This window comes from Podarcis vaucheri (genome assembly GCF_965113315.1).
Source record: "Podarcis vaucheri genome assembly, chromosome: 1".
NCBI classification, from domain to species: Eukaryota; Metazoa; Chordata; class Lepidosauria; order Squamata; family Lacertidae; genus Podarcis; species Podarcis vaucheri.
Genome location: NC_138759.1, coordinates 80757599 through 80780534, shown reverse-complemented (window position 1 = coordinate 80780534; position 22936 = coordinate 80757599). Strand labels below are relative to the sequence as shown.

At 42.2% G+C, this 22936-nt stretch overlaps 1 protein-coding gene and 1 long non-coding RNA gene across 3 annotated transcripts in view; one reads left to right on the top strand and one right to left on the bottom strand.

Annotated features, from left to right (window-relative positions):
• Positions 1-51: 51 nt before the first annotated feature.
• Positions 52-22924, top strand: LOC309514983. The gene is made up of 3 exons (XR_014212222.1): positions 52-707; positions 1826-1936; positions 22681-22924. It is a non-coding gene; the product is annotated as an uncharacterized lncRNA (long non-coding RNA).
• Positions 13801-22936, bottom strand: part of LRP5 (LDL receptor related protein 5) — a 121706-nt gene continuing 112570 nt past the window's right edge. For both annotated transcript variants that reach the window (XM_082192051.1, XM_082192052.1), the window contains exons 22-23: positions 20953-21050; positions 13801-19722 (exon numbers count right to left, since the gene is read on the bottom strand). In XM_082192051.1, the coding sequence (XP_082048177.1) occupies positions 19461-19722; positions 20953-21050 (360 nt within the window). In that variant the 3' untranslated portion in view covers positions 13801-19460. The remainder of the gene's footprint in view (positions 19723-20952; positions 21051-22936) is intronic.

Here is a 22936-nt window from a genome sequence, read left to right as displayed (position 1 = left end):
GACGTCACTTTGAAAGGCGTTCATGTTGTCCAACTAAAACCTCCGCTGCCATTTAAAAATAAACCAATGGCGGCCAATCGCTTGCCGAAGAGCTCGGACCAATGAGAACGAACGAGGGCAAACAAATGACTAGGAGCGAATACGCTTCCCTATTGGGCGGCGTGAGAAACCACGCCCTCTTTGTGTGATTGAAGATATCAAACTGCCTGACAACAGCGGCTTCTTTAACTGGAGGGGGCGGAGTTGACGCGAAAGAGACTTACGAAAGGCACTACTTGTAAATCAGGCGTAAGTCGATCAGAAGCAGGGGGAATTAGCTCAAATGGTAGAGCGCTCGCTTAGCATGCGAGAGGTAGCGGGATCGATGCCCGCATTCTCCAATTTTGTTCTTCGTTGTTTTTCCGCTGTAATGCACATGTTTTACAAATCCTTAACTGGAATTGTGGCGTCTGTTTGAAAAAAAGCTTCAGTTTCTATTGTTTTTCTCTCGCTAACATTGTCTCGCGGCAGATCTTCTACACCTTCAGGGGTTGTGTACACTGAAGCCCGAACATAATTTTTAACAGGGGAGGCTCACCCTTGCACGCATCTGCTAAAGTCCAAAAATCGACTCCTCTCCCCCCAAAACCTCTCACATCTGCTATTTCCAGGGTTGGGGTAGGAAGAGCGAAGAAAAGGTGGTCGAAGTGCTGATGGAAAACGCAAAAGTTAGTGCTCCTTCTTTTGATTGTTAATGCCCATGATTGTTAATGCACGCGATGCTCTTTTTTTTAAAAAAAGCAGTAAAATATGTTAGTTAGCCTACAAAATAGGCAGTACTGACCTTTCCAAACAAAATAGAAGTTTAGGCTACAGGTAACCCTATGGCACCTGGCAGTTAAGTCCCACCGAAACCAATACTGTACATCTTCTAAACAGGCATATATATATAAGGTTGCCCTGTAAATGTGTGCCTCCTGCATGAAAGTACAGTATGCATAAAGAGGCCAAGATTTAAAAAAAAGGATTTAAAATTTTGTTTTATAAGGGAAACACACACTTGAAACCAGTGTATTTGGAACCTGCATAGTTTGGAGGAACAGCCTCATTCCTAACTAATACATGGCAGCAAAGTGTCCTGCAATTGTGTCCAGCATGTGACAGCTAACTCACAAGGCTGGACAAACCCTTGCGCAAAAGTGGACACATTTGTCACACACTGTACTGCGCACCTTTCCTTCCCGTGTGGTTTCAGTGTGGGCAGCTGAGCCAGTAACCATGGCAAGTCTGTGCTGGTCACTTTTCTTCCTCCATCCCTTGTTATGTAAGTCCAATATTAATTATTTCAGTTTTAATTACAGCATCTACTCAGTGACTTGCATAACAGAAGCAAACCTAAATGCAGAAAGGATTTATACAAGAGATCACATATGCTAAAACTCAACAACAGACAGTTGCCGTTTTTTCCTGTTCAAAACAGACAACTGGAAAAGCAGCTCAAGATATCCTATTTGGATAAATGCATCCCAGGAATATGTGTACAGTGGTACCTTGGTTTACAAACTTAATCCGTTCCGGAAGTCCGTTCTTAAACCAAAGCGTTCTTAAACCAAGGCATTCTTCCCATAGCAGCTGGGGACTCATTTTACAAATGGAACACACTCAACAGGAAGTGAAACACGTTCTGCTTCCAAGGCAAAGTTCACAAACCAAAACACCTACTTCCGGGTTTGCAGCGTTCTTAATCCAAGTTGTTCATAAACTAAGCTGTTCTTAAACCAAGGTACCACTGTATTGTCATCAATGTTTCTTTAGAAGGATAACTAAATGGGCCTTTTTATTACAGTTGCTTCAGACATGTTTCAGTAATGCCAAGTAGCATCTTTCTCCAGTTCACTACAGTATGTTTGAATTCTATTAATCTTCAGCCTCTTGCTGCTAAAGGTTCGTCAGAAAGGTGAGAAATCTGTGAATGCTTTGCAGATCACAGCTTTAAATAAGGTCTACTAAATCTTTTTTTTTTAAAAAAAGTATTACTCTTTACTGTTCTGTAAACCGGATCCTGCTATCTTAACTGGATTTGTGGCTGGCCTAAAAGATATGTTGCCATCCAGCCCAGTGGGATTTCAGTCCCATGAAAATCAACACCTTAAAATGGTGCATAAAACCTGAGGATGCCCTGACCAGTTCCTTAATGCAGTTGTGAAAAGCATCCCAGGACAATCATTATAAATGAAAAAAATGATAAATTAGTATTAATCACATGGTGATGATGCAGCAGCAAACAGATTCCAAATACAAATATAGGTTTGCTTCTAAGAGGAACAAGGCAATTAATTTCCCCCCAAGACTCATACAACATAATCCCTTTAGATGAAACAAAATGTTCAAAATCAGTTTCCTAATCTCATTTCCATCACTGATCCTATTAGCCGCCTGGAAGCAAAGCTATTGTTGGCTCAGACAGAAACGATGCACAACCTCTGGCCATGCACATATAGCCAAAAGACTCTCCCTCCTTCCAAACCTTGATATCTAGTCTACCAGTCCAGAGATTGGCAGGGAAGTGATAGAGCCATGAGTGTGGGGACAATACTATTCTGTTCATTTATCAACTTGGGCATTGAAGGCTTAGCAGAGTGGCCCTCCCCATGGATCATTTTTATGCATGTGTGTGTGTGTGTCATAGCTGTCAACTTTTCCCTTTTCTTGTGAGGAATCCTATTCAGAATAAGGGAATTTCCCTTTAAAAAAGGGAAACGTTGACAGCTATGGGTGTGTGTGTGTGTGAAAAACTTATTGGTGAAAAACATCTATTTGTAGTTTTAATGATAATAATAACAATAATTAAAACAGGCTGCTCAAGATGGCAAATACACTTTAAAAATGCTAAGATTGTTTTGTTTGTCATCCTCATTCTGAAAACATAAATTGCTGTATATAAGAGGCTGCTGTTACTATTAGCCATTCAATGGGTTTCAATGCCATACATAATTACTTGGGAGTAAGCCCCACTAAACACAAGTAGTACTTCTAAATCAATATCCATAGACATAGTCTCTGCAGGTAGGCAGTTATTTCTGATGAATCCATTACTTGATCCCATCCAATAAAAATGTTCTTAATTAATTGTACTCTACTGCACTAGCAGATAATTATCCATAAGGGCTAAGGAGTGGTTTGACTGTGTAGGTTTCAGTATTAACATCTGTGTCTGATTTCCCAATGTGTCTGATTAATGTGTTTGGTGGATTTCTGTTAAGTTGTGGGTTGACATAGCAGACGACACAGCGATTTCTCCAAAGCAGCTCTTTATTTTGTAAGCTGGAACAGAACTGAACAGCAAACAGCTCAGCCGGCCTGCTTTTATAGGCAGCCGGCTGTCAACATTGTAGCAACAACAACCCAGGGTTTCCCGCCTAAAATAACTGACGTGGACCTGAGTGAAAACTATCTACACGATACTCCTGGTGGCCAGCATGAGAACTTCAATACATAACACCCCTCCCCACCGAGATAAGACGTTAGTTACAATCGTAATGGTTTCCTTTTATATAGCACTACACGTAATGGTTCAATTAGGCACAAAGCATATTTGTTACATTCACATACTTCCATTAGACCAACGGTGTTACATGTCCAACAACATAGTCCTTTAAATACGGTCTACTGGCCTTGTGGATTTCCTGGGCGGAGAGTTCAACAGCTTCTGAGGCCGCGGCCTCCTCAATGGCTTTCTGCAGCGTGAGGTTTGGCTTGGCGAGGAGATGCCGTTGCAGATGGATGTCCCGGACCCCGCAGACGATTTGATCCACCAGGGCATCGTCTAAGTCTCGGAACTCGCAGTGCATTGCAGCCTCTTGGAGGGCGGTGGTGTAGTTGTTGATTGACTCCTCCTCTGCCTGGTTCCGGTGGTAGAACGCATGGTGGGCAGCAATCTTGGACGGCTTTGGGGTGTAGTGGTTGCGGAGCTTCTCTTGAATTGTGTCCCACGGCTCTGCCTGGACTGCTAGAAGCGCAACCAATGCTCAGGCCATCGCGAACACTTCGGGGTCACAAAGGCTGAGGGGAGGCCCCGCTTCTGCTCTTCAGACCCTCTTGTCAGCTCATTTGCTTGGAGGTAGCAGTCAAACTGAGCGAGGTAGGAGTCCCATGATTCAGAGGCTGGGGCAAACGGCGGTAGAGGCACGAGTGAAGCCATGGTTCCGATGCCGACGTGGAGGCCATGGATGGAACACTGTCTCTAGCCAGAACAGTCAGCTCTGAATTGGTTCTACTCCGTGATTTCGCTCAGTGTTTCAGCTCTGTGGTTCAGCTCATCTCAGAGGGTGGCTACATTTGGCTGTGCTCTGTTGTCCATCGATCCCACCTTCGTCGCCAGTGTTGAATAGTGGGTAGACATGGCAGATGACACAGCAATTTCTCCAAAGCAGCTCTTTATTTTGTAAGCTGGAACAGAACTGAACAGCAAACAGCTCAGCCGGCCTGCTTTTATAGGCAGCCGGCTGTCAACATTGTAGCAACAACAACCCAGGGTTTCCCGCCTAAAATAACTGACGTGGACCTGAGTGAAAACTACATACACGATACTCCTGGTGGCCAGGGTGAGAACTTCAATACATAACAATTTCTATTCACCAGAAACCTCTTATTTCTAAGGCCAGGAGGTAGACACACAACAGGGTAAATATCTGGGTTCCACTCTTTTTCCTTTAGCGATATGGGTGCTCCTGAGGATAATTCAAACTGACCACACAAATCCTGAAAGGATCAGGAGCCAAGCCACGCTTTTATCGTTTGAAGTTTTTATTTATATAATTAATCAGTCTGTGAGGTTTGTTTGTCTGGGGCTGTCAGTCAACATTACAATAAATGAGTTTTATATATTTTTACACAAATAAAATGTTAGTGCACTCTGCTTTTAGATTATTTAGGTCTCACCACATTTTATTCATTTATTGACAACATTTATATGCCATCTAATAACACTTCTCCAGGCATAAAGCAAAATTTAAAATAAAATACTGTATGATAATAATCACAGGGCAATTTTTAAAAGTAAACAAACTCCATTGTAAAAATTCAGCATCATAATGTCAGCAGCAGAATAAAGAAACACACGGGGGGGGGGGGTAAACCACTAAAAGTATCCAAAAAATATTATTAATAATAATTTCATTTATGAATGGCTTCGCATGAAGCATCTTGAAGCGATTTATAATATTTATATGAAATATCTAAAATACAGTGGTTTCAAATGTTAACATTTCTGAAAGTCGGGGGGGATAAAAAGCTTTCAAATTGCACTGAAATGTCTAGAAAGAAGGCAGCATATCAGATTCTTTGGGGAGGGTGTTTGATTACCAACCAGAACCTTTACTGGAAAGGAGACCTCCATGCTTATGTTAGATTATGTTAGATTTTGGGGTCATGCCTCATTTAAGAAAGCACCTGTCAGCCTCACCCATGGATTTGTAAGAACATACGTTTTTTAAAAACCTGCTTTCTGATTAATCCCAGGTACCTTAGTAAAATATATTATTAATTAATCATCTAATTAATCACTTAACTAACAGTGCAATCTGATGCATGTCTTACCAGAAGTAAGTCTCTCAGGTTTGCATAGGATTGCAGCTCTATTATTTAACCAATCCATAAACTCACTTACTGTATATCGTTTTAAAACAAAACATTCCTCCAAGCAGCAGTCGGCTATTATGTAACTGACTCACATATCACACAGCCATATAAAATCCTACCTAGTTATTGCAAAGGAGAAAGCATCACTATCGTATCAGCAGTAGATAAGTTGGTTTACAGCTATCATATAAATCTGACTCCATTGTCTGCAATAAAGAATAGTGAAAACCCATTTCCTACAAGGACCAACAGCACCCACAGATGATTGTCAGTACGTTTTATTTCAACTCTTCATCTTCTTCAACTCTTCATAATCTAGTTTTGTATTGGGGGATGTGCTGAAAAAGGCACATACTTATCTGCCTAAGGCTCCAATCACAGGATTGTAAATTAAATAAGTACCACACATTCCCTATTAATATTCATGTTAGTAGGAGCTACTGCTCTTCTTGCAATCCTTATTGGTTTATACTCCCATATTTCACAAAGGCCAAACATTTTGCTCCTACTTTCTCAAATCCAAATTGCAGGGATCTGCAAGGAACAAAGTGGGGGGAAATCCATATTTCTATTAAATAAAAAATGCAAATACAATTTTCTCTACAATACAGTAGCTACAGTATTGATTTGATAAGAATGGCTGAACAGGACAGGGGACATCTCAAGTACAGCATAGTAAGTTATTCTTAGACAACAACCTATTGAAAGCTTGTACACTTTTTGAAATTCATATTTATTTCTTACCATTATTCATAGTGTTTCAGTTTAACATTACATAGTCAGCTCTACCTTGCATAGCAATTTGTTTTTAAAATGTATTTAAAAAAAAAAAAGCACGCTTAGCAGTAGAATAACTGTGCCAATTTTCAAGGCATCGGCTGAGTTCTTTGCTTTCAGAAATCAGATTGACATTTCCTGAAATGGAGCAGATTCACTACTGCCATATTAGGCGACTTTACTTATGCATGAATGCAGAACAGCAATTCAGATCCCACAGGAGGGAAATAGGTGACCTACATATTGGCTCCGGACATCTGGTGGCTAACTCATCCCTCCCCCAATCCTTTAACCCTTTCCTGCCCGCTGCGCTCTAACACACACACATACGCAGATGCTCTGTTGATTGCAGAAGAGCTGCTTCATGACTCTGGTATGACGGTTTCATTGGTTTCCTGATGGACTCCAGGAAAAGGCTGGAGTTACTTCCAGAAGGCTTTTTTTATTTCGATCTGCATTAAAGAGAAAACTAAAATGTCAATATTAAAATTGTGTCTCTAGGGCATGCCTGCGGTTCTGACAGTCTGCCACCAGAGGGCCTCAGAACCCCACCTGATCAAGTCTTTCTACACATTGCAAAAACAATTCAGAGACTGGCCCTTAGAAGCTATCCCACAATGTTGTCATTTCAGATCTATTCTTTCTCGTCTGCTGCCATCTACTGGACTCTAGCACGTCCCCCCCCCCCGCAGTGAAAAGTCATTGCTCAGGGTTTAAAATTCAAGGTTAGGGCTTTGCCGCCTCTTCTCTCTGCCATTTGGGACTCGCGTAAGCTGCACATGGCTTCCTGCAGGACTGTCGCAACACCTTTCTTCAGGCATAGTGTGCAGTTGGTTAGCAGCGCATGCTGGAGACATGCGCAAGCTCAGACCAGAACGGAAATTAAAAGAGCTGCAATTCCCTCAGGGGCCGTGCACTTAACATGCTTGTGGCCACAGAGTGTTCTTTGCACTGCCCCAGATGCATCACCGTCCTTTCCCAGCTGGCCTGGGCCTCACACAGATGGCCTGGAAGAATGTTGAGAGCAGAAAACCATAAAAATGGGCTGGGCACACTTAAAAAACAAAACCCATGCACAGACTGCATAAATGAAGACATCAGAGACTGGCATGGGCGAAGCTGGAACACAGAGCGGGGTAAACAGGAGATTGCGTGCAGATGTTTGCTGTTCAAGGGGCAAGCTAGTCTTGCGTTTCTAAATGAAAAATCCAAGATGGAGGCAGCCACATCGGCCCAACGGTAAGAACAGTGGTGGGCTCAGTGGTGTTAGAAGTTATGAAGATGTCACTAAGGTGCTGCCAATGCAATCAGCTTGACTGTGCGTGTTGGAAGTCCTGTAAGCCAAGACCCACATTTGGGGCTCTTTGGTGAGAGAGCCCTAACAGAGATTAACATGGGAAAGCATGCAACAAAGTCTGGAAATAGAAGCTGTAAAAACTTTACATGGTGCCCTTTCCAGTGAATCTCAAAGTGCCCCTAGCACAAAGATAGATCTCATGTTTGGCAAGTTAAAAAATGGTTTACTTACAGAACTCTTCAAAGGTCAGATTCATGTGCTTTTTCCATACAGAAGTCAAAAAAAGTTGCAGTAAAAAAAACTGCTTGGTTAAAAAATGGGAAAAAGTTCCTAAAATGTTAGTTTCAGACTCCATTCTTGTCTGAAACCAAAGAGGCTGGCCAAAGCCATGTGGCTGGAAGGAGCAGCTCTGAGCTCCTCATGCACCAAATTCATAAGCAGACTGAGTATAACAAAAGACTTGGTTGCCCATTTCCTCCCAAGGATAAGGGAAATGACATAGGCTATACCTGGCAGGCCAGCTTACTCTATGGTATTAACCCTTTCATGCATTAATTAGACTGAAACATGCTGGTTATATGAGGCTGGTTTTCTCACAGTACATGTATAAGCCAGGTAGCACTGATGGCCTTCTTCTTTTAGAATAGGGGGAGACCAGTGGATGGTATTCCCATAGGGTGAATGAAGCATTACCCTAACAATCCCTGTCTGCCTTGAGCTAGCCCCCATCCACTTGCATTCTTACTTAGAACCAGCCCAGAGACATAGCTGTCAACTTACAGATTTGAAAATAAGGGACCAGCAGCCTTGAAAATAAGGGACCAGCAGCCAAAATAAGGGACCTGCAGCCTCACCTGTTCCAGGCACTCCAGTCTTCCTGTCCTGCAGTCTGGTTAAACTCATGCTGGTAGCTTCGAGAACCAACTTTGTAACCAGAGGTTCAACTGAATAGAATCTGAATCACATGTACCACAAGGCCTATGCAGCCTCAACTTAAGATGGCTCCCTGGCCTGGCTTTGCACTGCAAAGTTTGCCGCAGCACGTGCAACAAAATGGTGCCCAGCATTCAAAAACCTCCTCAGCTTGCATTAACTAGCCACACACAAGGCATGCAAGCTCCACCCCCCAGTCGTTCTTAGACTTCTTATTGGGTGAGCAACACAGCCAAGCAACACAGTTGGAGCCTCCCTCCTCCCTGGCCGGCAGGGAGGGAGGGAGGGAGAGGAGCTGCTTCCTTTGAAATTTGAGGGACATCATTTAAGGGACATTTAAGGGACATCCATCAATAAGGGACAGCAGCGGGACATGGCGCTGGAATAAGGGACTGTCCCTTCAAATAAGGGACACTTGACAGCTATGCCCAGAGATGGTGGTGGCCCTGGCTTTCAGAGTCTTCTTCTTCTTCTTCTTCTTCTTCTTAATTAAAGAAGAATCCCTATCCACTAACTTCAACAAAAAAACCATCACGTACCATATTTCACATACAGTCTGAATTCCAAAAAATAGTTTCAGAAACCTACATACAAAGATGACAAAAAGAGCTAGCTAAAAATTATATCCAAAAACAAAATAATAACAAACAGATATAAAACTATGTTTTCAGTTTAATATCTTAGAATATAATCAGACGAAAAAGGCAAATGGGTGTTTTGAGGTCTACTAGTACAACTGGGAAGAGTTAAGGTAAGTCAGTAAGGGCCGCCAAGTGATTTCAATTGCATCAGACGTTGTTCCTCCTTAATCTCAGGATGGGGACAAAACTATAATTAGTCGGTTCCAGCTGCCATTGGCTCTGGCTCCATTTATTGCTGGCCTTCCGCCCAAGCAGGCCCAATAAGCGGCAACCACCACTAGGGAAAACATTCACCTCCATTACTTAGTCCTCCAGGGGCAAGCAGAATTTAAATTTGTTGGGTTGATGTTTACTGACACTACCTGTAGTGGGGACAGAAAAACACAGTGCTCAGCAAAAGAAGAAAAAAACCCTCTTGCTAAGGGTTTCACAGAATGGAATGCTTTTTCACCTTTGGTGGAAAAAATTGACCCCCCTGGTCCTTTGGAAGGAATAATACCCATAAAAGATTAAAGATGAGGGTAGAAAGAAGACATAGGGATGAAGAGAAGCCCGATGAATCAATGAGTATGCCCAGGTGACTTCAAGTCTGATGGCTTTGGCTTGGTGTTTCAACATATTTAATCCCCCACCAAGTTAAAACTGAGTGCTTTTGTCTGTGCTGCTACCCTCACACTGGACCACACAGCTGACATGAGACTCTTGTGGGAGTGGTGCCGGCTGTATTGCTCATTTCTCTCTCGAGCCTGCTGAGAGGAAATACATACCTGCCTTTTCCAGAGTTGTGATTTGCCACCTGTTGTGTGCTGCAGCACCTCAGAAATCTGCCCTGTACGTATGGCCTGTGGATGCTTGGAGAAGATAAGAACCAGAGGGAGAAGGGGTCTGCAATTGTATCAGTTCAGTCCTCCTTATTATGATGCCAGCATTAAAGAAGATTGGGCAGAATTAGGGGTGGAGGGTGGAAAGAGAAAGTTATTGGTCTGCAACCACTTCCCTTTCCTGAATGCTCCTAAAAAGGAAGTTTACAGGGGAAATACCTCTTCGAGATGAGCTTCCATGTGTTCTGGCTTCTGTCACAGTGTTTTGTTGTGCCAGTAGCGGTTTAGTCATGCTGGCCACATGACCCAGAAAGCTGTTTGTGGACAAATGCTGGCTCCCTTGGCCCTGAAAGTGAGACGAGTGCTGCACCCCATAGTCGCTTTTGACTGGACTTAACCTTCCAGGGGTCCTTTACCTTACCTAACCATGCAGACTAACCAGCCTCTTGATATTCACCCGTATTGATTTGTTACTCATGCTGATTAGACAGATGCAGAAAGTGATGGCTTGCGCTGGTTAATGTATAGAACAGCTCTCTAGGACTGCAAGTCCAGAACCATGTACGCAGGCCTCTAATTATTTATGCATTCTCGTTCATCGGAAGGGAATGACACCTCACATTCATGAAGCAGGAGAGTGTCCAACCTTCCTCTAGCCTCCTCTCCTTTGCTTTATAAGGAAAGGAGGACAGCTCCAGTCACTTCGCTAATTAGAAAAACACACACGTCTGGGACAGCAAATCTCACCAAAATGTAAACTTGAATCCTAAACCTCTTGAGGTGGTGGATGCTTGCCAGGCTTCCAAAGAGGGAATTACTACGGCAGTCAACCTTGCTGAGCTGAAGACATTCTTTCCTGCCTGAGTCAATTTTTTAGCTGCTTTCCCCCAATTTCTTGCAAGGTTTCTAGGTGTTCCAACAAGCGGAATTTTTTTAGGGTGTGTGTGTATTAAATTGATCACATGTATTTGTGCTTATATTTGCTGAACCGGTATTGAGCGGAATGGGGTATTCTGTTTGCAGGATGCTGAGCTATGAACAAGGATTGTTCATTTAACATGGAGCTGTCTCAAGTGGTCACCAGCCCAATACATAGTGCAGGTCATCTATTTGATTTGGTTTTTGTCTCTGGTGACAAGGTTGACGGTCTGGAAAAAAGAGGAGGTTTCTATGAGCCAGTTGTCATGGTCATAAAAGGTAAAGGTAAAGGTACCCCTGCCCATCCAGGCCAGTCGTGTCCGACTCTAGGGTTGCGCGCTCATCTCGCTCAAGAGGCCAGGAGCCGGCGCTGTCCAAAGACACTTCCAGGTCACGTGGCCAGCGTGACAAGCTGCATCTGGTGAGCCAGCACCAGCGCCGCACACGGAAACGCCGTTTACCTTCCCGCTAGAAAGCGGTCCCTATTTATCTACTTGCACTTAGGGTTGCTTTCGAACTGCTAGGTGGGCAGGAGCTGGGACCGAACGAACAGGAGCTCACCCCACTGCGGGGATTCGAACCGCCGACCTTTCGATCAGCAAGTCCTAGGCTCTGTGGTTTAACCCACAGCACCACCCGCATCATGGTCATAAGTTTGGGCTAAAAGCACTAACTTTTTCCTATAGGGATGGGGGACCCATTAGGATGGTCGACTCCACCCCCCGAGACTTATGGACTCTAATGGGTTCCTGAATGTTTGAGGTGATATTTTTGGTGATCCCCTCAAGGTGTACTGTGAAGTTGCATGCAATGAAACAGGCTACATAACCCTTTGGGTCCCTTCCAACTCTACAATTCTATGATTCTAAATGTGGGGTCTTATCTATGGTAAGAACAACCCAGTGTTTTTGCACGATAGCTAAAGTGAGCCAGACTCTGTTTCAACTGTTTCTGCTAAAGAATAAGAAAGCCCAAAATGGATGCCTGGACCAGAGCAAAACAGGCAATTCCAGAGCGAAGTGCTTGGCTGTTTGCAAGAAATGGTCAGATCAGACTATGGCAAGTTTCCTAATAAACGCAAGCAAAGCAAACAGTCCACATGAGCAAAATTATTTCCAGATGCAATAAAATGGAAAAGACCGTATAACCTGCAAACAAAACTTATCTAGCCAACAGCTAGCCAGGGGAGGAAAATAATGTTTAGATTCCTTTGAGAATGAGAATCTTTTAAGGACTGGAATTTTAGGATAAGATGGCGTTCAGATTCTTTTTTCTCCTTTTTCTAAAAAGCTTGTTGGTCCAATCAAATGCAGCAATTCTTGTCAGTAGAATGAAGTGTTGCATAGTAACTGGTTTTGAATCTGGACTGGCTCCAAAAGTGCATGCTTAGCCTGATAGCCCAGATAAGGGTCAAAAAGCCAGGTCAAAAATATATATTTAACTATACATTTTAAAAGAGCCTTTTGCCTTTTTAAGAACCTTCTGCTTCAACCAGCATCCTGCTGTGCCTAAGAAGCCAAGCTCAAGATGCTTTAGAGCACAGAAGATGCAAGTGCCAGAAGTAGCAGTGGTTTGTGGGATTTACGATGTGACCAGGAAGGCCCATGGGTCTGGTTACGAGAGTCAGCTTGGCTGCTCTGCTGTCTGCTCCCCAACTTGGAAGACCAAAGGCTAAGCCACCCTTAAGACACCCAGGGCTGCAGATGTACTTCAGCATATGAGATGCAAAGGGGTACTGAAAGGGTTAGAAAAGCTTGGGGAGTGTGTGAAAAGCCAGCCACAGAACAGGGGAAACTGCATAAAACAGAAGTTGCATATTGGGATAGCAATGCCCTACCCACTGCTGAGAAAAAAACGTTTCGTCAGGGAGAACTATGCCATCTTGTGGTTTTATTATATGCCAAGTAACCACATCCTCAACTCTTCCTCTGGGACTCCCACAGTGAGCACAAGGGCAGCTCAGTGTAAGCTGTCAAGTGCTGCAAACCAGAGTACAAGGATTTTGCCATGCCTTTTTGTGAAACAAAGAAGAGAAAGAGAGGATTTCTGGGCGTGCTGTTATTTATCTCTGGGTTGTTCTGCTCAGTTTCACAAATCTGCCTGTATGATTATCTGGACAGGGAGAACCCGCCAGCTGGCAAGGTTTGCCTTGAGCCCCATCCCAGATGTGTCCATTTTCTGTTTTCAATTGTTCAACACATTCACTTTGTGTGTGTCCAATCAAATGCACAAAAATGTGTACAATCCATGCTCATATGTTTGCACAAAGTGTCTCATCTGGAATTGCCATTTCCAACAGCTGAACTGCTATCCAGTTGGAAAGAGCAGAAATAAGGTGGCTTCAATACGAATGCTGTGCAAACGAACTCTTTTGGAGAAACGCGGTGCTTTGAAATGATACAAACTAATTGTGAGCCCTAATGTAAGGCAGCAGCTTGTTGCTGTAGTCATAAATTAGCAAGAATGAATCAACACTTAATTATATATTGCTGCCCCGTAAACTTAAATCTATGAAATTTCCTGGAAAAGCGTTTTCAGTGATCCCCCCCCCCAAAAGGAGGGAAGGTTGACAACACCACCGCAAACTTCAACACAACTTTAAAACTGTTCATGCAAAATGTGTTCACCAACATTAATGCATTATGGAAGAGTGGGGATTCAGCCTATAAACTTCAGAAAGAATAAAACCAATATGCACTGGGAAAGATGCAGCAAATAAAATACGCTGTAACACGCACCAACTTCTTTTGAAAGTTTAACACCAGGAGGGAAGAAAAACCCACTCTCAACAGTATTACATGAAAAATCATTTATGCAGGGAGGTGTCAAACAATCCTCCCCAGAGTTTGAATTACAAAACAATGCCAACAAAATCTATAATACAAAATGTAGAGAATTAACTTTACAGGTGTTTATTTATATATGAAGCCAGAAACTTGAAACAACACTTTAGCACTGGTGATATGGAACAATGATAAGTTGCAGTGTCACAGTTGCTTACTGTATGCTCAGTTTTATGACACAATCCAGCCCAACTGGACTTTGTTCTGTTTTGTTGCTTGCATACCAAAGTGTGGGTGTGTATGTGCAGTTAAAAGGGTGTTTTCAACCAGTCGTCTTTATAGAACGCCACATTCTATAAACAGTGATTTTAATAACTCTTCTGCTGGCGATGCAAAGAACTTTAACCTAGTGTTATTAAAAAAATTAGTAGTAACATGAATGCCAGACCTTGTGAGGAACATGTTAATCTAACTTCATAACTGGTACTTTGCAGCAATCGTATACAAAAAACAAAAAGTCACATACAATTTTATACTGAGAGCATAACCGGTAAAAATATGAACACTAGGACTCCCAGGAAATGGGGATACATGTTGGTTAGTGGAAGATCCCTTGAAATAAGAGCAAAACTCCTCCACAGGATACTTTGAAGTGTTTGCCACAAATCACACCAACTTTCTAAAGTCAACATTTAGTGATGTTGCATTAATGATGTCCAAATAAACTTAATTCCACCATCATACGGATGCCTTTGTTTGGAATGACTTGAGCATTAACACATTTTTGCAGCACGATGCATGCTGAAAAATTAACCAGTGGAACACAATGAGTAAGAGGCAACTTGCTGTTTAAGGCTTTGTAATAATCTGCCCAAGTCAATATGCTAGGCTGCTGAAAAATACCAAAGGCACTTTTTCCTGTGTATGACAAATTGTGTCTACAAAAAGGATACAAGTATAAAGCTAAAATATTTAGGCTGTTTGCTGAGTACATTTTACAATATAAATATAAAAAAGATTGGCGTGAGTCTATTATAACCATTCTTGGCAATATTTGTATATATTCATGTCCATTTACATTAGCAGCAATTGCAAGAAATATTTAGATACAATACAGAAAGCAGCCTGGGTTTCATTTCTGTGTAAAATGCCCTCTCAATTTCATGTGGAACAGCAAAGCACTAATCCCATCTTCTAAGATGTCTTCCTCGGAGTCACCCATTTGCAACCCAGAAATGCCCCCATTTCACCTCTAAGATTCTCACTGCCGTGTGCAATGAGGCAGCAGCTGCTTCTCCTGCTCCCTTTCTCCCCATGGTTCTGTCATCTCCCTGGTGCGCCTGAAATGGGCACAGCACCAGGTGTATTGCATGGCAGAAAGAGGCAGGAAACAGAAGAGGTAGAAGTTCTTGTGGCTGCCTCGCGGCACCTAACGAAGCAAACAGATTCAAGTGGGGTGGATCTCTAGGTTGCAATTGGCTAGCCCCATTTTTTATTTTTATTTTTGCTTCATTTTGTTCCAGGCCAATAGGTTTCATTTATTTCTTTAAATCCACAATTGTTCTGTTTCTAATTGCAAAATACTTCAAATTACATTATTTACAAAGTATTTTCCACAGATAATATTTTACAAGTAAGCTCGACCTTACACCCTTCTTTCCACAGCACACAAGCACACATGCAGGCACACATTGAAAAAGTTAACCACAGGGGGTATCTCTGGGGGAAACGGCTCCTGGCCTTAGGCTGCAATCCACTTCCTTGTGAGTAAGCCCCAATGAACTCAGTCGGACTTACTTGCAGAAAATTATGCTTTATTTTTCAATAGTTTCTTTTCAGGTGCAAGGGTAAACTAAGCAAGCTTTTAGGTCTACTTTTTCCTCTAAAAAAAAAGAAAAAGGCACGTGTGTATGCCAGGCTGCTTGCCAAGACTAATTTGACTTCCAGGCTGGAACAGGACATGTGCTTAGTGCATCTATCGGTAGGCAACAGATCTGAGAGCTTCTAAGAATCAGAAACTACTTTGTGGAAAAAAGGCTTGCCACTGAGCTTCCACCGACCGCCTCAAAAGAAATTAAAAGTTTTGGACAAGTGTTCTTGGGTGAAAGAATGCCACACACAGCCAGTGACCCCGTTGCAGGGAAGTATTAGAAGATGTCTGGACATGGTTGTACCAACTTTGTCTGAAAAGAATGTGCTGCTTCTTGGGTTTTAATGTGCAAAGCTGAAAACTTACAGTGAAATCAATCAACATGGATCATCTTGTTTGATAGCACAAGGCAAAGTCATCCCCTCCCACAAAAAAAAATCTGTGCTTGAGTTCAAAGCATCATTTATGCAAGCCAATTATCTTGCCATTTCTTCAATTAGATGTTTCAGTACTTAGTTTCAAATTCACTTTTTAAAAATAAATAAATTGAACGTTTGTCCAAAATTGATTGTTTGACTTTGTGTGTCACATATTCCTCTATGCCGCAGTGTGTTGCCCTGAGATCTATGTCAAATAAGGAAATGAATTCTAGCCTAGCCCACAGTACTGACGAGTATATATTTAAAAATTAAAATTCAGGGCTGCGCAACAAACGCTTTCATGCTGTTCATTTACTGGAAATGCACTTGATGGCTCTGCTGGCTCAAAGTATGTCAATTACAGGCAAACTATAAAGCAAAGACATTTCTTCTCAGAATACAAGAGCCCGGGGTTATCCAATGAAACTGACCAATATGAGGCTCAGAACATACAAAATGAAAGACTTCTGCACTCATCACAAATTCTAACTCTCCATTAGTGGGGAGTTTGTGAAAGAGGGGAGGGGAATCACATTTCCATGGATATACTAGGCGGAAAGGTGACCCCAAGTGATGAAAGTGTGGCATGCACTTCTCTGCAATTTGCTTCTTTGAAAATGTTGCAGCGTTTCATACCAAAATTTAGTAACCACGATCCTGCAAATTATTAAACAGGCTTGTTGAAATCAATGGGCTATAACTCAAGCGACGCAGCTTTGGTCAAGAAAACCAAACATAGTATTTTCTCCGGTTCTGTGAAGACCATGGGATGGATGCAAATGAATTTTACATCTCACCCTTGGAAGAAAATGAAGCAACAGTTTACAAAATCTCACGCATGTGCAGAAACTACTCTAGGACTGGCCTACACTAAGAGCAACAGTAGCTATTTCCCATCTGCTTATGGTTCCCTGTTCTGCTCACTGCACAATAATGTGTTTCTGAAAATGTAGGGGAATATCCCCAATAATTTGTGGATTTATTTTCCTTCTTTTGAAATCAGCAGTTTATTGAAATATCTGTCTTTTAACGTTCAGTGTCACTTGCAAGACAGCCATAAATTAGGCCTGCAATGTTAAGAGTTAAAATAGCAACCTCTTTACAAATGCCACATGAAAGTTTAAACACAGTTATGCTGAAGTCAAACAACGGGATGGAAATCTCTCAACTGTAAAATATACATGCATGCTTTGCTTATAATTTAGTTGGATATGAGACAATTGGATATGGCCTTTCTTTCCTGCTTCTCAGTTTACATCATTAATCAGGGATTTGTTGAGAATACTTAACAAGTTAAGATGCTATTATGAATGACTTTGACCAGAGCCAAATACATGCATTACCGCAAGCAAAGCCTGTGCTGGAACTGCTAGGAGAACTCTCATGTCTATGGCACCCTACAGTTTATAGGAGCAGAATATTGATTTTGTGGTATCCACAGACATTTGCAGTATTTGTGGAGTTAGCATTTGCAAATAATTATAGTTCTTCATCCACCATGCTGAAACTTTGCAAGAGAAGGAAAGGATAATTTCTTGAGGGACATACCCCACCCCGTCCTGCTGAATCTAAGCATCGGTTCAAATGCTTGGGAAGCACAGATTTAATGAAAGGAATGGTAAGATAAACATCAGAACGTCGAACTCCACCCGCTCAGTAAGATAGGAAATATTGGCGAGGGTTTGGAGGAGTTTCACATCATGCTCAGTAAAAAAAAAAAAAATGCAAAAAAAATCAGCTATGAGTTCAAAAAGGAACATTTTTCATCCTTGTCAGTGCCATTAAGGCTGTTCAAAAGTCTGCTGCACCTGCTGTTCTGCAGCTGTGAAAACATATTGTGATTTTAGTTCTTTCTTTCCTTTCCTTATCATTACTTGTTCATATCGTAGCCCTCACAATACTTAAGTTTCCAAACATTCTGTACAAGGCAGTCAAGTCTGAACACCGAAAAAGGCAAACTTAGAGGCAGATAGCACAAGACGTGTTGCTCTCTTCCTAAGCACAAAAACAGATTTGAAATGTGCCCTGATCCAGCAGGTGTGGGAGAGCCAAATGTCAAGAGGAGGCTTGCTTATTCAGTTTCAAATAAAGGACAGATCTGCGGATGCAAAGTGATGAGAAGAAGCCCACTGAAGCAAAAATGTTTTACAGAGATGCACCTCTTCATGCAAATGGAGCTAGATGAAGCACACGAGTTTCAACGGATTAATCAACTAAATCTGCACAAGTCTGCAGGTGAACTAAAACAATATTTCTGGGGAAAGTGTGCATGCTGCTTATAGATGATGCATTCTGATTTTTAAGACAGGCATCATTCCAGAAAAGGCACCCCTTCCAGCATATGACAGAAGAAAATGTATCTGATATCCATTAATCTGCACACAATTACATAATTCTGTTGCTCAATGAACTGGAGACTTTTTTTTTAATCAACTAAGTATGTGTGTCATAATTCTGGAAACAAATTTCTTTTTATAAAAGCTTGGAATTTTTGTGCGAAAACTCAATGGGACAAAAAAAAAGTGGACCAGGGTGGGGGTGGGGGTAGAAGAGAAATCTCACAGAAGCTGGCCCATTGTGACCTTTTAGATGAGCATGATAACAAATAGTGGTATCACTTTTTGGATTTTCCATTTCTATTTCTATCGTAGGACACTCAGGTTCTCAGAACCCTGACAGGACTGTGTGCAGCACAAAGGTGTCCAGTGGGCTGGCTGCATGATTATTTCATCCCAGCGAAAAGTGGTTTGCAATGTATAAAGTGAGAGCAAGTTTCAGAATTCCACCTTGACCCTGGACAACTTACTCTGGAAAGCAAATGATGGAATAAAAACAGGGGGACAGACCTTTCTTCTTCTCGTTTTCTTTTGGAATTCAACATCCCCAAAGAAAAGTACGTTTTTGTGGTTAATTACCTACGATCAAGTAAATAAAAAATAAAAATATCCCGGATGTATATTTCAAACAACTTTGCCATTCATTCACACAGTATCTTTACTCCCTCTTATTTGTTACTTGACACACACACACACACCCCGCCGCTGCTTGTACATTCCCCTTTACTGAATCAAAACAGCAATTTCAAAAGCTCCAGGTATCTACGCCCCATTTCCCACCTCCTTTGGAGGTCGATTTAATTTTGTGACTTCAATGCAAAGGCAAAATATGGCACAAAAAGAATGGATATTAAATTAAAAAAAAACAAAAACACAACTTATAAATATTATTCCGCTGTACAATTTTCACAGCCCTGGCCCCACCCGTTTTTATTCACATTTTTAAAGTTCCCGCCCCATTTTTTGATCATAAAATATATATTTAAAAATCTGTGTTCATATTTAAAATATATTTACAGGAAAAAGATAAGTTCCTTCTGCTGAAATCATGAAGAGTCTGTACAAGGGGACGGGGGAGGCGGGTAGAGGTGGAAGTAACTTCGCTCTGTGGCGGGAGACGGCGGGCAGCTCTCTTCCGCTGACATATACTGGCTGCGAGGGGTAGGAGGAGGGGGGTAAGGGTCTGAGTCTGAATTTAGGTCTATGTAGTATTTATTGGCTTTCCACCGGCTCGTGGTGTAGTCACTGTCACAGACATCAGTGCTGCACGGAGTGGTTGGTGGCGCTATCCCCCGTATAAGATAGGGCCTGAAAGAGAAAATCAAAGTTAGCTGCATAGTAAAAAATATGCTCCGTAGCAGGAAAAGGAGTTATTCTTCCTCTTAATCTGCATCAATATGGGCAGCTGAAGGAGGCAGCTGTGATAGCGGGTTTTATTTGCATGTCACATTGCCATAATTAGAAATAAACTCTGGTCTGCCTTCTCTGCCCCACCACCGCTCTTGCCTTTGCCATGCCGTGAGAGAAACAAACCAGAGGCTTCCTCTATCTCTCAAACAACAGTTGCTAAGCCAAGTATAAACCTTGCCTGTTCAAACCTTCTGCTCATGATCTGTTTGGAGAGAAACAGACTGTGCATGCCAGTTTGCACATATTGCCCAACCAGCCCTTTAGTTTGCCTCGGTCCTGTATACCTGAAGGAGCGTCTCCACCCCCATCATTCAGCCCGGACACTGAGGTCCAGCTCCGAGGGCCTTCTGGTGGTTCTCTCCTTGTGCGAAGTGAGGTTACAGGGAACCAGACAGGGCCTTCTCGGTAGTGGCGCCCGCCCTGTGGAACGCCCTCCCATCAGATGTCAAGGAAATAAGAAGCTATCCTATTTTTAAAAGACATCTGAAGGCAGCCCTGTTTAGGGAAGTTTTTAATATTGAATGCTGTATTGTTTTTAACACTCGATTGGGAGCCGCCCAGAGCGGCTGGGGAAATGCTTGGTGAAGAAAAGTTTGAGAAGCTTTAGTGTAGGTCACGGAAAGCATTGGAGCCAACTCCTAGGGGTTGTGGGAGCTTCGGCCCCCACAAAGTTGATGGGCATTCCCATCCAAATGGTGTGTGTGCACTGCACCATGTGATCGATTATGTGGGGCGGGGCTTACCGGGGCCCCCACAATATTTTATTCAAGTTGGCACGCCTGATGGAAAGGACGTTACTCCTAAGGGCAGAGTTGTGGGCATAGCCAGGCCAAGGCTAAAACACTTCATTCTTGGTAGCCTGTTTTCAGTATACCTGTAAACAGGCCTAGATCCCAATTCTGGGATCCTGACAATCAAAATGTAATAAGGTGACAGCTAAAGCATACGCATTAGAGAGAGAGAAATAAATTCAAGACTATAACAAAAGTTGATTCATGTTAAACCTAAGAGTAGATTGGAAACTGAATGAGGGAAGAGCCTTTCAAGCTTTTGAAAGCTGAACTTTGAGGAAGTTAATTCTGGTTCACTGACATCACCTTGCTATGAAGAATTCAAAAGGGAGCTTACCTGTAAGATCTTGTTGTTGAAGGAATGTTTGAAGAATAGAACATTTCTGTGTTATAGAGGGAGCGATCAGTGGCTGGTGAAGGCGGTGGATTCAGAATCTGTGGAAGGATAAAATAAGTATTTTTCTTTGTCCAAGTCAGGCTACCAAGAGAAATCACCCTGGCTCTTGTGTACAAAGGTTCACAAAAACTGTTTTTCACAAAGTTGCCTCGCGTAGCCTTGATAACGGGAGTACAAAGGTTGTATGAGTCTGCTCTAAATCCTTACTTCTTATTAGAATGACAGAACCATGTTATTAACACGCATCAATTGTTTCTGACTGTAAATTTAAACATGTACTGTCCTAGAAACCACTAACTTTGTTGCTAATAGATTGACTAGTAAACTGCTTACCTTCCCTGGGCCTCAAAGAAACATTTTGTTAACTGGAAAAACAACGCATTTAACATTGAACCTTCTGTATGCACAGCAAGTGGTTTTAAAACTGTCCATTCCTTATGAACTGCTATTTTTCATTGTTTTGGTTATGTTTTGGACTTCTTCATAGGTTGCTGGAAATTCTGATTGATCAATACATCTTTTTACAAATTTTAACAATACCTGGTCTATTTAAGAATCCCTCTACCCTTTTCATTTCCAACTGGTCTTAGCCATATAGCTTTTTAGAATGCAAATTGTGGCTGAAATTTCTTCAAGGGATTAGTATGGTCATACCGCTCCCATTTTTAAAATGATTTTTTCTTCTGTTATTTAGCTCATTTGTTTGCCAGAGTCTTACACACAGACTTCATTTGCTTTCTCAAATTTCTCTCTTATAAATCTAAAGGCATTTGCATCCTAAAACTGTTTTTAAAAAAAGTTTCTTTAAAATTTGTGACTTCTAAAAATTGTAAGGGTTTCTGCTGCTCTTCTTTGGATGATCTTAAAAAGGTAGCCTTCAGTCATTGCTTTCCCCATTTATAAAGGGCAGAAAGAAGAGTTTGGCCACTTGCCATTCATTGCTTCTGCCCTGCAGGAAAATGTCATAACGTCACTCAGTCCATCCTAGCTTTGACAAGAGCAACTTGGATTCACTTGCTCAAGGTCACAAGAGCCAGCAGCAGAATGAAGAAGCAGCTTGTAACGTCCAGTTTGACCCGGAGTTGCCATGAATAACTGGGACAAGGGCACAGCTGACTGAGGGTTTGTGGGGCAGGGCAGTACCCTTATGACGGCTTCTGAAGCATACAACAGAATCAATTGACTGTGCTGGACCAACCAGTCAAGTCTGCTCTCTTTTGGATTCATCACAGTCGTTTCTCCTATCCTCCTGCTTTCTCTATAACAATGGCTGTTTTTTCATTTATGAGAAGAGGATTCAGAGGATTTGGGTCAGTTCACAGAGATCCAAGACAAAAATCAATGCAAATAAACGGCAGGAGAAACGTTTGACTTCTGAGACTCCCCATCACCTCTGACCAGTCTCTCTCTCTCTCTCTCTCTCTCTCTCTCTCTCTCTCTCTCTCTCTGTTCTTACTTTGGCACATGCCTGTGGGACGACACTGTGCTGCTAACTGCCTTACTAGGTCTGCAACCTCAGAAAGTTCACAAGGAACAGCATGATTACACTTAGGTAGGGGGTGGGGGAGATACAAAACCGCAGACACTCAGAGGAATGTTCTCAAAGGTCATTATCTGAACAAAAAAATGTGTGCTATAAAATCTAACACTCTGTTTACTCATTACCAGGCTCAGTGATCATCCTGACTTCTCTGGGAATTTTTCTGAAGAGAAAAGCCTCATTATTGCTCAGTGAACTGAAGAAGAGAATGCCAGACAACTTCAGAGGACATTAGGTTGGCCTGCAACTCATAGCCAGCAACTTGGAAGGGTTTTTAAAAATAAAAAACAAACAAACCAGCTCATTCCTAACAGCAGAGGCGTATTTCTGAGTCATAAATGTGGAGATAGGGGCACAAAACGGGAAACGTAGCATTTTGAAACC